The sequence below is a fragment of the Xenopus laevis genome, chromosome 5S (genome assembly GCF_017654675.1).
Source record: "Xenopus laevis strain J_2021 chromosome 5S, Xenopus_laevis_v10.1, whole genome shotgun sequence".
NCBI classification, from domain to species: Eukaryota; Metazoa; Chordata; class Amphibia; order Anura; family Pipidae; genus Xenopus; species Xenopus laevis.
Window position 1 is genome coordinate 41233379 of NC_054380.1, and position 16917 is coordinate 41250295.

The 16917-nt window shown below is 38.6% G+C and overlaps 1 protein-coding gene across 2 annotated transcripts in view; it reads left to right on the plus strand.

Annotated features, from left to right (window-relative positions):
* Positions 1-892: 892 nt before the first annotated feature.
* strn.S (striatin S homeolog) overlaps positions 893-16917 on the plus strand; it is a 59960-nt gene continuing 43935 nt past the window's right edge. Inside the window, exon 1 of one of the 2 annotated variants that reach the window (XM_018264495.2) lies at positions 893-1489. In XM_018264495.2, the coding sequence (XP_018119984.1) occupies positions 1220-1489 (270 nt within the window). In that variant the 5' untranslated portion in view covers positions 893-1219. 2 annotated transcript variants of the gene reach the window in all.

The window sequence follows — 16917 nt, forward strand, 5'->3', positions numbered from 1 at the left end:
TGCTGAACTTTTCAAAAGAGCCAGGCCCCCCTTGACAGCGCGAAAGCCGTGCCGCCTCCTTCCGAAGAGTCAAAATGTGGAAGTGCTGAAAAAGCCGAATCTGCAAATAGACCCAAAGTCACAAAAATAGCCGAAGCCAAAACTTTTATGGGGGGGCCTGGCGCCAATATATAATTTTTTAACTTATAGGGGGGCCCTGGTCCCCATTAGATTTTAATAACTTGTGTGGGGGGGTTACCTTTTTTAGCGCTGATGTCTGTGTGGTCTTTTAACTGTTATGTGGAGAAGGTGGGAACTGGGGGGGGCCCAGGGGGCACCAAAAAAATTTTTTTTACGGCCCTGTGATTTCTAACGGCAGCCCTGCCCACAGCTTTGGCAGGGCCCACACATCACCTTTCCATACCGTTGAGACCAGCAGGAGGTCTGGTTGTGACCTCAGTGGGCGGATCCAGGATGTAGATGGGAGTGGTGTCAGGGGTGGGGCTATGACGCAGCAATCTTGATTGACTGATCGCTGTGTTAATCAAGGGAATCCTGCACAGTTTTCCAACTTTTGACCCAGACAGCCCTTGGACAGGTGGCAACCGTCATCACTACTTGGCGGCATCCTGCAACTAAAATTATTTTGCCCCGGGCCTTTGTGGCTTTTCCACATATCTGGGCCTCCCTGTAAGCCTGCTATGGATCACGGTTGAGTAAGGATTTTTTGCAAATAAATTCCACTGTACACTAACGTTAACGTGAAATAAGAGTTAAACCATGTCCGATTATTAGCACACTGACGGCGTGATTTTCGTGTGCTTGAACAGAGAAACACTCACAGCCATGTATGTCACTATGAAATAAAGCTGACCAAAAAAAAAAAGAAAAAAAGTCTCCTCACAGGAAGCCAGTCTGTAAGGGCGGCCCCGAACATTTGGGCCGCTCAGAGCTGCGTGACGTCACTAGCCGCTGTCAGAGTGGCAGGAGACCCGCCCAGACAGCAGCGACAGCCTGGCTTCCTTCGAGTGTGGGCGGCAGTGAAGCCCGGGTTGCGGTGGATGTAGGGGCGGGAGATTGGACGGCGGTCAGGACGTATGTGACGTGCCAGGACCGTTCCATAAGCAAACGTTATCGCTCACTTGTGGAGTGGGCGCGCTCGCCTTCCCTTCCTCCCTTGCTGGAGCCATTGGTGGCAGTTCCTCGGTGTTAACCCCGGCCCCTGCCACGGAGGGCGGCCATGGACGAGCAGGCGGGGCCCGGCGTATTTTTCAATAACAATAACAATTCGCTGCTGTCCGCTGGTACTGGCCCAGCTGGTGCCGGGAAGGGGTTCGAGGCTGGTGCTGCAGATGCGGCCTCAGTGTCCGGGGGAGGCGGAGGAGGAAGCGCTGGGACGGCTGCTAGGGCCCAATACAGTATCCCTGGCATCCTGCACTTCCTTCAGCATGAGTGGGCTCGCTTTGAGGTGGAGAGAGCTCATTGGGAAGTGGAGAGAGCCGAGATGCAGGTAAGGCTGTGGGCGCTGCTACTGAGCTCAGGCGTTTCTTGTCACCTTCACCTCTACATTTCAGTATGGGAAATGTACAATGTTGCCTTGAATACATGAGCTGCTTGTATATGTATATATATATATAAGAGGACCAACATTCTGCCTGTGTGTGTGTGTGAGCCCAACTGACCATAGAAACCAGGGCTCCGAGATGAATATGGTGTGTGGGAGGAGACGCTCTCAGGCATATACACTGTCAGGCATATACACTGCTAGACATATACACTGCCAGACATGTACACTATCACACATGTACACTGTCAGGCATGTACAGTCAGTAGGGTTGCCACCTTTTCTGGAAAAAAACACCGGCCTTCCTATATATTTATCTTTTTTCTCTATTAATAACATAGGGATCAACCATAATTTTTACCGGCCAGGTGGCAACCCTAACAGTCGGGCATGTACACAGTCGGGCATGTACACAGTCGGGCATGTACACAGTCGGGCATGTACACAGTCGGGCATGTACACAGTCGGGCATGTACACAGTCGGGCATGTACACAGTCGGGCATGTACACAGTCGGGCATGTACACAGTCGGGCATGTACACAGTCGGGCATGTACACAGTCGGGCATGTACACAGTCGGGCATGTACACAGTCGGGCATGTACACAGTCGGGCATGTACACAGTCGGGCATATACAATATGTGTCAGATCCTGCGCCCCAAACAACATCACAAAAGCACATGAATTGTGTTTGTAGGCTTCTACAGTGTGTTTGTTTACCCCTTTCAAGAGTCCTGAATGGGTCTGTTTGGGCAGAGCCCAACCCAGACCTGCTGAACTGTAACCCGATCTGTACCTGCCTCCCTTCCCAGACCCTCTACACGACCCAGCCCCCAAATACATAACTTATCTTCTGATCTGGGGCCACTACACAGGAAGTGGCGCCACTCTGGAGCCGGATCTGGATTGAATGTGTGTAGTGGAATGTGTAGAATATACGCAGTGATGTCACATGTGCCACTTGATGGCCAAAGAACTGATAGGTATATGCTTTAATGAAGAGAGTAGGGAATGGACCCAAACTGCCCACTTCTGTTTACATAAAAACAGATCACAAACTGCTTTGGAGTTAAGGTGGCCATACACAGGGAGATCCGCTCGCTTGGCGACCCCCATATGTCCACATTGAAGTGGGCGATATTGGGCTGATCTGATCATGGGCCCTAGGGCCCAACGATTGGATCAGAATGGAGGCCAAACGGGCGGTCGGATCGCGGGACCACATCAACAAAATTTTTTTAATCTGGCCAACTTTCGGCCAGATATCGATCGGGGACGCCCGTCGGAATGCCCCACACGGGCCAATAAGCTGCCGACTCGGTCAGTTTTTATCGGCCCGTGTACGGGGGCCTTTACTCATGTCCTTGATATGGAAGTTACTTAAAGGGATACTGTCATGGGAAAAAATTTTTTTTCAAAATGAATCAGTTAACAGTGCTGCTTCAGCAGAATTCTGCATTGAAATCCATTTCTCAATTGAGCAAACAGATTTTTTTATATTCAATTTTGAAATCTGACATGGGGCTAGACATATTGTCAATTTCCCAGCTGCCCCAAGTCATGTGACTTGTGCTCTGATAAACATCAATCACTCTTTACTGCTGTGCTGCAAGTTAGAATATCACCCCCCTCCATTTTTACCCCCTAGCAGCCAAACAAAAGAACAATGGGAAGGTAACCAGATAGCTCCCTAACACAAGCTAACAGCTGCCTGATAGATCTAAGAACAACACTCAATATTAAAATCCCATGTCTCACTGAGACACATTAAGTTACATTGAGAAGGAAAAACGGCAGCCTGCCAGAAAGCATTTCTCTCCTAAAGTGCAGGCACAAGTCACATGACTGGGGGCAGCTGGGAAATTGACAAAATGTCTAGCTCCATGTCAGATTTCAAAATTGAATATAAAAAAATCTGTTTGCTCTTTTGAGAAATGGATTTCAGTGCAGAATTCTGCTGGAGCAGCACTATTAACTGATGCGTTTTGAAAAAAAAAATATGTTTTCCGATGACAGGATCCCTTTTAAGGTACAATTTCTATATTTTTGTTAACAAGTCAGCCCTTTGGCTCATACTGCCGTTTGCCCTGCATACATATGTACACAAGAAAATGTATTGGAAAAGATCATGTATGCCTTTCATCTCTGGTTCCTGCAACTTTATATACTGTAACTCCATTGTATTATATGTGGGTAGGTAAAGGTTTTTGGGCACTAAGCATTATTTTTTTACTCCCTCGAACAAGTATCTCTTCGATGGGGTCCCAAGTTCCATTATTATACTTTTTAAGGGGAAGAAGGGATAACTTTCAGTACAAGGATTCCAGTACTTTACTGCATTGTAAATGGGGAGGCCCATTTATCAAAGTCTGAATTTAACTCAATATTTTCTGAAAACTACTCCGACCAAATCCATACAGGTTTTTTCTACTTATTTATCAATACACTTCCCCAAAAATGTTCTTTGCCGGAAAAAACCCGAATTTTTTTTTGAAAAAAACAACAAATCATACGTTTTTTTCAGATTTTGCACCCGAAAACTTTTTTTTTTTTTTCCTTTTCTGCTTTTTGCCTGAAAAAACAAAATCGTCGGATTATTGCAGGAAACCCAGTGCAGATCAAAATACCTTCTGGACTTCTCCCATTGACTTATATGTAACCTCGGCAGGTCTGAGATGCCGGATTTTTGGATTCTGACTTTTTCCATCCTCATGGTATAATAAATCCATGAAAAATTTGTATTTTTTTACCACTAAAAATTCAGATTTTATAGTAAGAAAACACAGATTTTTGGAATTTGGAGTTTAGTAAATAACTCATTTATTCATACATTGTGACACTGGTATCCATATGCATTACTTTCATTTTGTCATTACAAGTACAAATCTAAACAATACTCCAGCCTATACAAAAATCTCATCGTCCTTACCCCAGCATTTTTTATACAACTGATTCTCTTTGCTTTGGAGTCTTATTGTAAGACCTGGGAGTACTACTAGGCTGGGGGTAAAGTTAAGATGAAAATAACAGAGCTTCCCTTCTTTACTTGTAGTACTGACATAGTCCTGTTGGTCACTGAAATAGTTTTGAGAACCAAGTGTTCATGGCTTACAAATCTTGAATACGTTATACCACCCCAGAGTACTTCTGAGCATTGTGCTGCCATCATTACCTTCTCCTTTCCCAGGCATTATCTGCACTGCCCTGGATGAGCACTTGCAGAGTTCAGTACAAAATTGCTGAAGAGGTGCTACTTTTGAAGAGGAGGCGCGTTGGCCATGTGTAGTAGTGGTCAAAGTAAATTTTGTATGCACTCCCTGCCTTTCTGTGATGCAATTGTCCGGTGCTGAGTCCTCTAGGGACTAGGTTAGCAGTTAGTATCACTGGGGGTGCATAACAAATTATGCTCCCCCAGTAATTTTACATTTTTTTTTTGTAACCACAGCTAGTATTCTAGTTTATCCATAAGTGTCTCATTTTTTATTTAAAAAATTTGTTCCTTAAATGTTTACAACCAACTTGTAGTAAACATATTTATATGCCGAATTCCCAGTAAGGATGTGCAGCTATCTGAAATGTTAATGTGCTTTCTAAATAGTAATTACATGCCTTATAGTACAGTGGTACTTTTCGTTCGCCGTATGTTTGAATGTTGCTTTCTCTTTACTGGATTGAATTAGTTGGTGTGTTACATTGAGTTGTCATCATCCAGTCTCTTGCAATGTTTCAATAGCTATGGCTAGGTTGATTTGAAAGCTTGGCTGTTTTGGTACATCTTTGGTGAGCTAAATATATGTTCATTCCTTCAAGTAGAAAATCACTAATGCTTATTAATGGACATTTATCTCAACTACATATGATTATGGCTGTGCTGTTTTGGCCAGTCTGACGAGTCAAGTGAAATTCTTATAATCTTGATGTTTTATAATTTGGTGAAAGAGGATTTGATGAACATGCTACAGTGTATGTTGTTTAAAGTGGTGTAATTCATTCTCTCTCATGGAGATTACATGTATATATTGGTTGGATATCTATTATTTGTGTGTTTAGCATTTTTATTGAATGTTAACAACTATTATAGATTAAAACAACATCCAGTATATTCACCTTTTGCTTTATTGATAGGGCTACTTAAGATTTGTTACATGGAGTGTTCAGCCAGTCAGCTTTTCATTGGTAAGATGAGTAAATTAATTATCTTGGGAAAGGGTAGTAACATTTTAGAGCCATAATTGGGACCTTGTGCCATGAGCACAGTAAATCCTGTTGAATATCTTTTTAGGCATTGCACAAAAGTTTTTACTTTACCTTGCACATGTTGCAAACAGAAGTTAGGGCAACAAAACCAAAGTTATACTTGTCTAGACATCAAGCTAAATGGGACTGCAAACATTCATTGAATCTATACAAAATTTAGTAATGGCTAGAAAAAAATCCTTTATGATCAGCTGGCTTACAGAAAAACATGAAGCAATGATTTCTGTTATCTTTTATATGATCTGTTGCTTGTGGTAATTACTGTATCTGCTTCAATGTAAAATAATTGGAAATGTGACTGAGGTGCTGGAAGATAGTCTGTGTTAATGAACCTCATCATTCAAAGTTACCAAACATGACTTAGCTGCAGTTAATTGAAAAACTACTTATTTGTGCAATATTTTGAACTAGACACTGCTTTATTTCTGAGGATACACAGATATACTTAAAATCAGTTCCCATGGTTTTTATGGTAGCCATCTTTTATGGAAACTGAAATACAAGAAGGTTAAATAAGAAAGCTAATATTACAAATGTAATGTACTGAGCCAGAATTATAGCCTTTCTAACTGATATAAGGATGTCAGGCTGGCTGCAAAATCGTGTTAGTTGATGACTGCATAGGGCTCTTCCAGGTACTTGGGGCACAGATGATTAGTGACTTTTGTTTCTATTTGTGGTTGATGTCCTAATGATAAAGGGGAAATAACTTGCTTGGCTTGGCCCTCCCGCAGGGAGAGCTTGCAGCAGACATGGCTCTGCCTGAAAGCAAGATACCCTTGAATAAAAAATTATTTTCTTTGCAATGTCTCTATTTATATATTTCTGTTTTAGTAGTAGGACCTTTGCATAAAGTAAGGTCCATACAGAATGGTCTGTCAGAGACGGAACATGAAAGCCTAGCACAGAGCCCTGACATCAGTCCCACTGAACATATTTGGAATGATTTGGATTGCTGAGGCAAGACAGGCCTGATTCCCAGCATCTGTGTTTAACCTTATATTTGAATGAAAGCAAATTCTAACAGCAGTGTAGACTGTTTAGTAACGAGGAGAAGACCAACTTCATATTAATATCATTTGTTTTTTAATTAGATTTTTGAACAGACAGTACAGCACAGACATTTAGCATTATGTATATGTAAGTGTCTATTTATTAAAATTCTAATTTTTTACAATTTTGCAACATTCATTCATTTGCTAATATGGATAGTACAACATTTAAAGTGATTCTTACTTCTCTGACCTTCCAAGTGGTTTGATGGTATGGCTATTTGAAAGCATGTTGGTAAAGTTGCCCTGACTGATGTCTTCCCATAGTCTAGAGTGACATATGGGTGAGTCATGGATTTAGCTGGACTAGCAATATTCACAAATGGTCTAATAGTTAAAGGGGTTGTTCGCCTTCAAATACTTTTTTTTTTTTTTTTTTTGTTCCGCTGCTTTTAGATAGTTCACCAAAAAAAAAGACTTTTCCCAATTACTTTCTATCATCTAGTCGTGACTGTTTTTTTCTAAAATTGAAGTGTCGTTGTATTTCTTGATACATTTAATTAATACATTTCTTTTCTTTGTCCCTGCTAAGCAGAATCCCTGAGTTTTGTTAAAGGCAGCTGTTAGAATTGATACAATAGTTGCTAATATTCCACAGCTACCACTGAGAAATGTATCAATTAATTGTACCAACTAAATGTAGCAAATTGTAACAGTTCAGAATGCTCCTTGATCACTGAGCTGCCAGACAAACAATAGAGTCACGAACATTAAACTTTCATTTTTGAAGAACGGTAAAAAAAAAAAGGTTGGAAAGCAATTGAACAAAGTCTTTGTTTATGGTGAACAGTCTAAAAACAACTGAACTGAAAACAGTGTTGTGAAGGTGAACAACCCGCTTTAACTGTAAAAAAGTTTTAATTTGCTATATGAGTATTATCCCAGCTATAGTCAGGTGATCCCTTGAAAGCAGCAAGTAAGTTGCAGGAAAAACTTAGTCCCTGTGTAAAATGTATAATGAAGCAATAGAATTCTTGAATCAGAGGAAAATTGAGTATAGGACTGGCCAGATATGTGATGACTTTGACGTAGTTGGCCAGCTTAAATATATTGCAATATATGGAGAAACAATCCCTGTTTTATTTAATGGGTAAGGCATTTTTTAGTAGTTGTATGCACAAAATGTCTCTGTCTTAAATATATTGATAATGGGTTGAGTGCAGAGGACCTCTTGTATTTGTCTATGAGTATTATCTCTGTTTGACATTCATAATTTTTACTTGGCCAGCACACCTGGGCATGTTAGTATTTAAATTTGATGTTGGCAAACTTAAAAGATGGACATACACAAAACAATACATTTATACAAAACAAAGGTATGCATGTGATGGTCAGACAATCCAATCCTTATCATTACCTATGTACTATACATATTAGTCTGTTCATTGTTTGGGCAGGTTTGAAAATTGTATTTGCCAGTACGCTATGTAAGTTAGTGCATTGGCAGATGAAGAAGTGAAAGGGAGCATCTCATCTTTACATCCTGCTGTTGGTACGAAAGAAAGGAAAAATACAAGGGTGGACTTATTGTACAGTATCTGCCTGCTCTGTCATGTCTGTATTCCAAGATGCATTAATTTTCTATTGTTGTTTGCTTTTATAGTCATGAGTGAATGTCATAAATTATGAAACTGTTGCCAATAATGCTCCATTGTACTGTGCAACGTAATGGATGTAGATTCTTCTAGGACTGCTTGGGATTCAGGGACAGTGGTGGTTACTGAATGGTTTGTGCTAAAGATAATTCTAAAGTAGCACATGAGGCTGTTTTTCTTTCAACATAAAACATTGAATTTGTTGTGGAAGAAAGAATAGCGTTATTCCCTGTATAATAGCAGATGTAATATTCTTCTTTGAATATAGACCTTGAGATTGAACCTTTATATCATTTATTAGTATACTGGCTATCATCACAAAGTTTTATAGACCAAAAAGAAGAATCCTATGTAATGAATGCAAATATAGGTATTTGAACTGTTATCCAGAGTGCTCGGGACCTGGGGTTTTCCAGATAATGGATCTTTCTGTAATTTGGATCCTCGTACATGAAGTCTTCTAGAAAATTATGCAAATATAAATAAACCCAATAATATGGTTCTGTAGCAAAAAGGATTAATTAAATCTCAATTGGGTTTAAGTATGAGGTACTGTTTAATTATTGCCGAGAAAAATGTAATCATTTTTAAAAATGTGGATTATTTGATTATAATGGAGTATATGGTATATGGCCTTCCTGTAATTCAGAGCTTTCTGGATAACAGGTTTCCGGTTAACGGTAACGGCATGATTTTGAATGCATAATAAGCCTTTGAATAAATCACACTAACACATACACACAAAAAAACCCCATGGGGGATTTGCATATAACACATTACTTTTACCCATTTTTTTTTCTTTCAAAATGATTTGTTGATATGTAAATGTTTATATAAATTATTATACTGTATCAGACAGATATTAACCTAAAACTGTAAGGTTCTCCAATCAAATGCTCAAAATAAAGCTGATATAATCCCCCTTGACCAAAGATTAGATAATAATATGGGCTTCGCAGGCCCAAAGGTATTATCAGAGCAGATAGTAATTTGGCCAGCCCCCCCCCCCCCAAAAAAAAAAAAAAAATATAATTTGGATGTTGCAATGGCCTCAAGACAAAAGTCAGTAAGCCATATGGAGTGGCTGAACTTGCAAGTAATATATGGATCACATATCTGTCATACTTCTCTTATATAGGGCGTGTAATTCACATACCTGCACATGATGCAACTTTATTTATGCAGGTGTAGTGACTTGTTTTACACTGAATCATAAAAGAGAAAGGTATTTACATTTTCAACAAAAACAAACTGTTACTCCTGCGAAGAACCATGCAAGGCTGACTTGTGCTACATTTTTCAGTGCTGAAAATACTATTTGCTGCAATAACATTAACAGAGAACTTCAAAACCACTAAAATATGTGTAGAGGATGAATATTGTAAAGTTTATCCTTTTACACATTTTTATATTCATAAACTGTCTACTTTATATTTAAGCTTGCAATTTTTTTAATTGTATTCATTTTTCTTCTCCTATAAAATTAATTTGGATCTTTGTTTCATTATGGTCTGCTATTCTTAAAGAAATTAATTTGTTTAAGGAGAAGGAAAGTCATCTTGCACTTGAGGGTGTCAAATGTTAGGCACGCCCAAGCGATTGTATTGACTTACCTGAAACCTGCACCGGCCCTGGATTATTCCAGCAAGCACCATGGAGCGAACCTTTTCCGGCATCTTCTTTCTTCAAATTTCCCAGGGCAGACGCATGCGCAGTCAGCGAAATAGCTGACTTTTTAGTTAAAGTTTAGCTTTTCGTTCTACTGCGCATGCACAAAGAAAGATGAAGACGTTCACTCTGTGGTTCTCACTGGGAGAACCCAGGGCCGGTGCAGTTTTCTGCTGATAGGATCACCGGCCTGGGGTTTCAGGTAAGTAAATAGAATCACTTGGTGGTGCCTAACATTTGGTACCCCCAAGTGCATGAAGACTTTTTTCTTCTCCTTTAAGGGAATAAGGGATTTTTAACCCAAAAATGAACTGACAGACTTGCTCAAGATTGTTTCTCTGAACACTTTTGCAATTTACATTCAATTTCTGTTTTAAGATACTTTTGAGATATTCACATTTTTAAGCTTCTGATGCCAGAGTATTGGCTCAGTTGAAAATCTGAAACCTAGGGTTAGATGGCGGCTGAGCTGAAGCCTTTCTAGCAATCTAAAGCTGCTAGCAGTCTAAAACTTCTAATATCCCTGAATCTCAATAAAGCACACAAGGGCAAACTTGCTATGTGTAAGTGTGATACATCACCCAGTATTCTCCCACAGTCTTGATTAGGAAATCACCAATACTCTAGTGTATTTGGCATACAGTTATCTGAAAACCGCCTGTGCTTGGGTCTTAAGTGTTTCAAATTCAATGCTTTTACTGGTGATTTGTTTGGCAGAAAAGACTTTTATGCATTACAGATCAGTTGGCTCATTCCAGATATTCCGTAGTCCAAGGGGGCGAATGATTCGAAGGATTTTAATCCAACGATCGGAGGATTATCCTTCGACCAAAAAAAGATAGCCAAGCCTATGGGGACCTTCGCCATAGGCTAACATTGACTTCGGTAGCTTTTAGGTGGGGAACTAGGGGGTCAAAGTTTTTTCTTAAAGAGACAGTACTTCGACTATCGAATGGTCGAATAGTCGAACTATTTTAGTTCGAATCCTTCGATTCGTAGTTGAAGGTCGAAGTAGCCCATTCGATGGTCGAAGTAGCCCAAAAAACACTTCGAAATTCGAAGTTTTTTTACTTCGAATCCTTCACTCGAGCTTGGTGAATTGGCCCCCTTGTGTTTTTCTGCGCAGGCAATAATCTCTCGAAAATAAGTTAGCCAGTGTTTATAACTCATCATTTTCTGACCCTGAAGTTGCGGGCAAATGCCATGGGAATAAATGGAGGGTGAGTCCAAATTTTTTGTTGCCTGATCATTTTACAGCTTGGCGGGCAGGTGACAGCACTTTAAATCACCTTATTGCCTACAATCCCTGCTGTTTCTTGTCTCAGATACTTATTTCTGTTAAGGGAAATGTAAGAATTTCAAGCACTTGGTGCTTGGTTTATCATAGTTTGAGAGGCGGCAGTATTAAATTGCTTAATTTCACCCTCATCACCCTTTGTTGCAGCCTTTCATAAAATACCCTTGCAAGTACTTGTTAGGCTATTGTCACTTGGAAACATGTCAGTGTGCATGACAACTGCTTGCACAAGTGCGTTAAAGGAATTATTCAGAGTAAAAATAAAACTAGGTAAATAGGCTGTGCAAAATAAAAAATGTTTCTAATATAGTTAGTCAAAAATGTAATGTATAAAGGCTGGAGTGACTGGATGTCTAACATAATAGCCATAACATACTTCCTGCTTTGCAGCTCCCTTGGTTTCCACTGATTGGTGACCAGGCAGTAACCAATCAGAGACTTGAGGGGGGGCACATGGGTCATAACTGTTTTCTTTTCAATCTGAGCTGCATGCTAAGGATCAATTGCAAACTCACTGAACAAGTATGTCCCATGTGGTCCCCTATTATAGTCACTGACTAACTCAGAGTACAGAGCTGAAAAGCAGGAAGTAGTGTTCTGTTCAGTTATATGAGACATCCTGTAGCTCCAGCCTCTATTGATTACATTTTTGGCTAACTATATAAACATTTTTTTATTTTGCACAGGTTTCTAGTTTTACGCTGAACTGTTCCTTTAAATCAAATAGTGAGCAGTGAGAAACAAAATCTGATATGGCATTCACATAAGTGCCTTAAATCCGTGTGAACTTTTTTTTTTGTTTACCATAGCTATAGTTCATAGAAATCCTTCTGGAATAGCTGATATAATTTGACTATTTAAAATTACTTCACTTGATTTTTGGCTAAATCTAAACGCAGTTACAAGATCCATTTTCTGTCTGTATTTCTATCTACGTTACTAGGGCATTTCCAATTCATTATGCTCACAGTTATATTTAAGGTTATTGGTTTCACTCAACTATTGTTGGTTTAACGTTCTTTCCAAATGTGCAGTTTTCCTTTAATATTGTAGCCAGCAGATATTTTGGCATGTACAGTATATACAGGTATAGGATTAGGTATATAATCCTACAGGTATAGGATTAGGTATCCAGAAACCCATTATCCAGAAAGCTCTGAATTACGGAAAGGCCATCTCCCATAGACCCTATTTTAATCATATAATTTCACAGTTTAAAAATGTAAATTGTATTAGATCCCAAATAGATCCTTACTGTTACTGTTTAAATAATTTTTTAGTAGACTTGTGGTATGGAGATCCAAATTATGGAAAGACCCTTTATCAGGATGCCCTAGGTCCTGAGCATTCTGGATAAGTTCTCATACCTGTAATGGTAAATATCATGATTTTCCATCTTTTATCTTGAGCCATCATTCTGTGATGTTCAGTGTGTCACTTACTGAACTCCTGACAGTAAATAATGCAGGTTATGACTGTAATTGGAAGAAGTGTTAGAATAAAATACACAGCTCTGTCCATTCATTGGCTGATGCAACCTAGTCTGTGTGTATGCACTTGGTTTGTGACAGAGCACAGCGTCTCATACATTCCAGAGGGTGGACTTAGAGGAAAATTATGCATTCAGAATATATACTTAACCTACAGATCTGTCATATCCTAATTCCACCATTTTGGAATGGTTTGTGTGCTTCCCTTCTTCAAAGATCACCTTATCGGAAATAATGCTACTCTAACTGTAACAAGAAAAAGTGTGGAAAAAGATAAAGCACGGTCTATTCATTGGCTGATGTAACCTAACCTTATAACAGCAGTTTCTATTTAGGATAATCCAGTGGCATATATTACAGATACCCTTATCTGGAAACCTGTTATCCAGAAAGTCCCAAATTACAGGAATGCCATTTGAAACAAATCATTCTAATTAAAAAAAAACCAAAACATTTCCTTATTCTTAGTACAGGTATGGAAATCTGTTAACCAGAAATCTCAGAATTACGGAAAATCTCCCATAGATTCCATTTTATCCAAATGATCCAGTTTTTAAAAAATGATTTCCTTTTTCTCTTTAATAATAAAAGTTGCTTGTGCTTGATCCCAACTAAGATATACTTAATTTTTATTGGAAGCACAAACAGTCTATTGGGCTTATTTATTCATTTAGTAGACTTGAGGTATGAAGATCCAAATTATTGAAAGATCCATTATCTAGACTCAGGTTCCGAGCATTCTTGATAAAAGTTTTCATACCTTTAATAATAAACAATACCTTGTACTAGATTCTGACTAAGCTACATAAGCCCATATTGGTGGCAAAATAATCTTATGTTAGTTTAAGTCAGTCTTAAAGTATATCAGATATTTCTATATAACAGAAATATCACTTCCCCAGGTATAATAATAATATACTTAAACTATAAAAGTATATTTTTATGAAAATGGCTTATTTTGATGAAGCAGTTATTTTTTAGACATGCACAGTGTTATGCAATATATTTTATAGAGACCTGCAATGTTCAGAACTATAGTTTCCCTTTAAGTACTTCAAATTAAGTTCCCGTGTTTTTTCAATAAAAAGCCTTGATATCTGGATTCAGTGTTTAGAGGTATCTTTAAAACTGAAATAATTTGTCTTTTATTCAGAATTTTACATGAAGCTAAAGTATAGAAATACTTGTTATTGATGCTAGAGATTCTAGATCAACAATGTTATTATTTTAGCAACAATGTTATTATTTTATCAACAATGTTATAGCTTTTAGTGTGATCCAATAGTGCCTGTTAAAAGAACACCAAAAAATGAAAGTGTTATAAAAGAATGACAATGTACTGTTACCCTGCACTGGTTAATCTGATGTGTTTGCATCTTTTATCAAGCATGTATCCTGTACTTGAATGGCTGCCCCTATGGCTATACAGCAGTTTATTTATGTGTAAACTATAGTTGTGTTTCTGAAGCACACACACCAGTTTTACCAGTGCAGGACAGCAGTACATTAGGTTGTTGTTCCTTTAAAATGCTTTAATTTTTTTGGTGTTACTGTTCCTTAAATGGCCTTCTGCCATGGGCATTTAGACTAGATCATTTTAAATCTAAATCTGAAAAACCTTTGATAAATTCAATTTGGTGGGCTATACTTGTTGCATTTGAGTAAATTGTATTCAGTCAAGTCCTTCTTGCTGCAGCTGGTGTTCCCAATTATTATTATTGTCATTATTATTGTATCATCATATTTACTGGTTTAGTTTGAATTAAAACAGAATGGCCCTGCAGATTATTATTATGGCTGTACCTAGGTAATCCAGAATACTCCCAGTGTCTTGACTAGGGGACTGATGGTGCTGGTGCAAAAAGTCTACCCTGCAGGTCTGCCCACTTCTACTATTGGGCTTCTTTGCAGTGTTCACAGTAATTCCAGCGAGCACATGTGCTAACTGGCAGGCCTTATGGGGGTCGGGCTGGGTGTAGTCGTACCCGCGGCTCCCCTGTCAGTTACATCACTGTGCAGGGCACTTTTAGACACAGTGATGTGTTAAATATTTTACACAAAAGAAGTATAAAGGCTGTGGTCAGAGAGCCTTGAGAACTAGCTACAAGATAAAGGTGAAAGCTAAGGCTTTAATAATATGAAAGAAGATAATGAACATATCGAGGCCCTATTAAATTACATTTACGTATACATAATTTAGGTGGCAACTACCAAACATAATTGTACAAAACATATCTGTAGCACCAACACCATTATTTTGCCCTAATCATGATTGTGTCACGGAACTTGTTTTTCTAAATAAACCAGTTGAATAAATGAGTAAGATTTAAATGCATGCTGTCATACCTTGTAAGAAAATAAAAGCTCTATTTTATTCTGTACAGTCAGTGAAAAGTATGTGACTGTCTTTAGTTACATTTGTACACCAAAAAATATCTATTGAATCATATATTGCCCCCTGCAACAATTCACACTTATGCCTCTGCAAACTCAACAACCTGATTGATACATCAAGGTTCTGCACTAAAACCCTTCTCTTTGGCTTTTGCCAATAATGTTTAAAAGTGTTTTATTTTCACTCTGCCGTGAAGGACATTCTCTGTCTTTGCAGTTTGATGCAATGTTCTGCATTTACAAATCGAAAAGGTCAGTCAACCACCGATCCACCCTGTGTTGTTGCTTAGTACTTTACGAAGGTGATCTGCTATGGTTAGGGAAATCATAGTGCTTCTTTCACTGCATTTTACACTTTACACTAGAATTTAGTTGTCATCTGAATTGATTTCAACAAGTTTCACTCAATCTTAGATGGTATTAAACAATGGCTTATACCTGTATCTGGTGTTGACGATGCAGATAATGTAATCCTTTATTAATAGCATGGTCAGCACTTTGTGATAGATATCACATACAGTAAATATTACACAAAAGAACAACGAGCTTTATAAATAATACATATATTTTACAGAACTTTGCACATCTTATTTTTGGCATAAAATAGGTTACACCGCTTTAGAAATATGCCTCCATTCCAGACTCTTAATAATATTCTGCATCATATGTGATTGTAAGCACTTTTACAATATACATTCATTTCTAGTGATATCTGAGCAGTTTTAGACTGCTTATACCAGGCTTTTGGCTTTATGTCTCGTTTTAAAGGTCTTAATGCTGACTCTCTGGGCTTCAAAGACCACTTTTTAACCAAACACCTTGGGACCTGTTTAAATTTCAGAAACCACTAAACAGAAAATGAATGTACATTTCAAAAGTGCTTGGAGGACCACTCTGAGTAACTTTAGATCAATGAATTTCTTTGGTTTAAGTTTCCTCCTAGACTTGCAGTTACCACATCTCTGCAAACCAAACATCTAATAATTGTAGCCCATTATTCAAATCTATTTGTTTTAAGTATTAATGTTATTATGAATTGTCCTTTTCCAGCACTTTGCAAAAGTTCATGCCCCAGTAAAGTATACATTAAAGCCTGCATTAGTACTCAAAGCATTGGTGAGGTCTGGGTACACACAGCTCATGACCGAAAATTATATGGGGCAGATAGGTACCTGTGTGTAGAGAAACCAGGAGCTCAGATCAAAGTGTAATTGGTGCTTTTATTAAGCAGTCCCCTAATCCAAAATAGTTTGTATGTTTCTGCACACTTGGTTGGATGTATTTATTTAGCAATGATTCTGATTAATAGAATAACATCTTCTAAGGGTCAGGGCACACGTTTAGAATAGGGGAGATTAGTCGCCTGACAAAAAAATCTTCTTCTTCGTGGCAACTCCCAATCTGCCTCCCACCAGCTAGGGCACTGCAGATAGGTTTCAGGAGTAGGAAGAAGGGGGATTTGTAGAGGGCCAGCAGGTCCAAGTTCGGCTCTTGCCTAGCGAGGTAATAAGCATATCATTCTGTCTGAACTGCTTATGGGCAGTTTAGGGTTTGGGTTACCAAAAATGAACGACAGACATAGCCTTATACTATTGCTCGTTTCTGTGTATTATGAAACAGA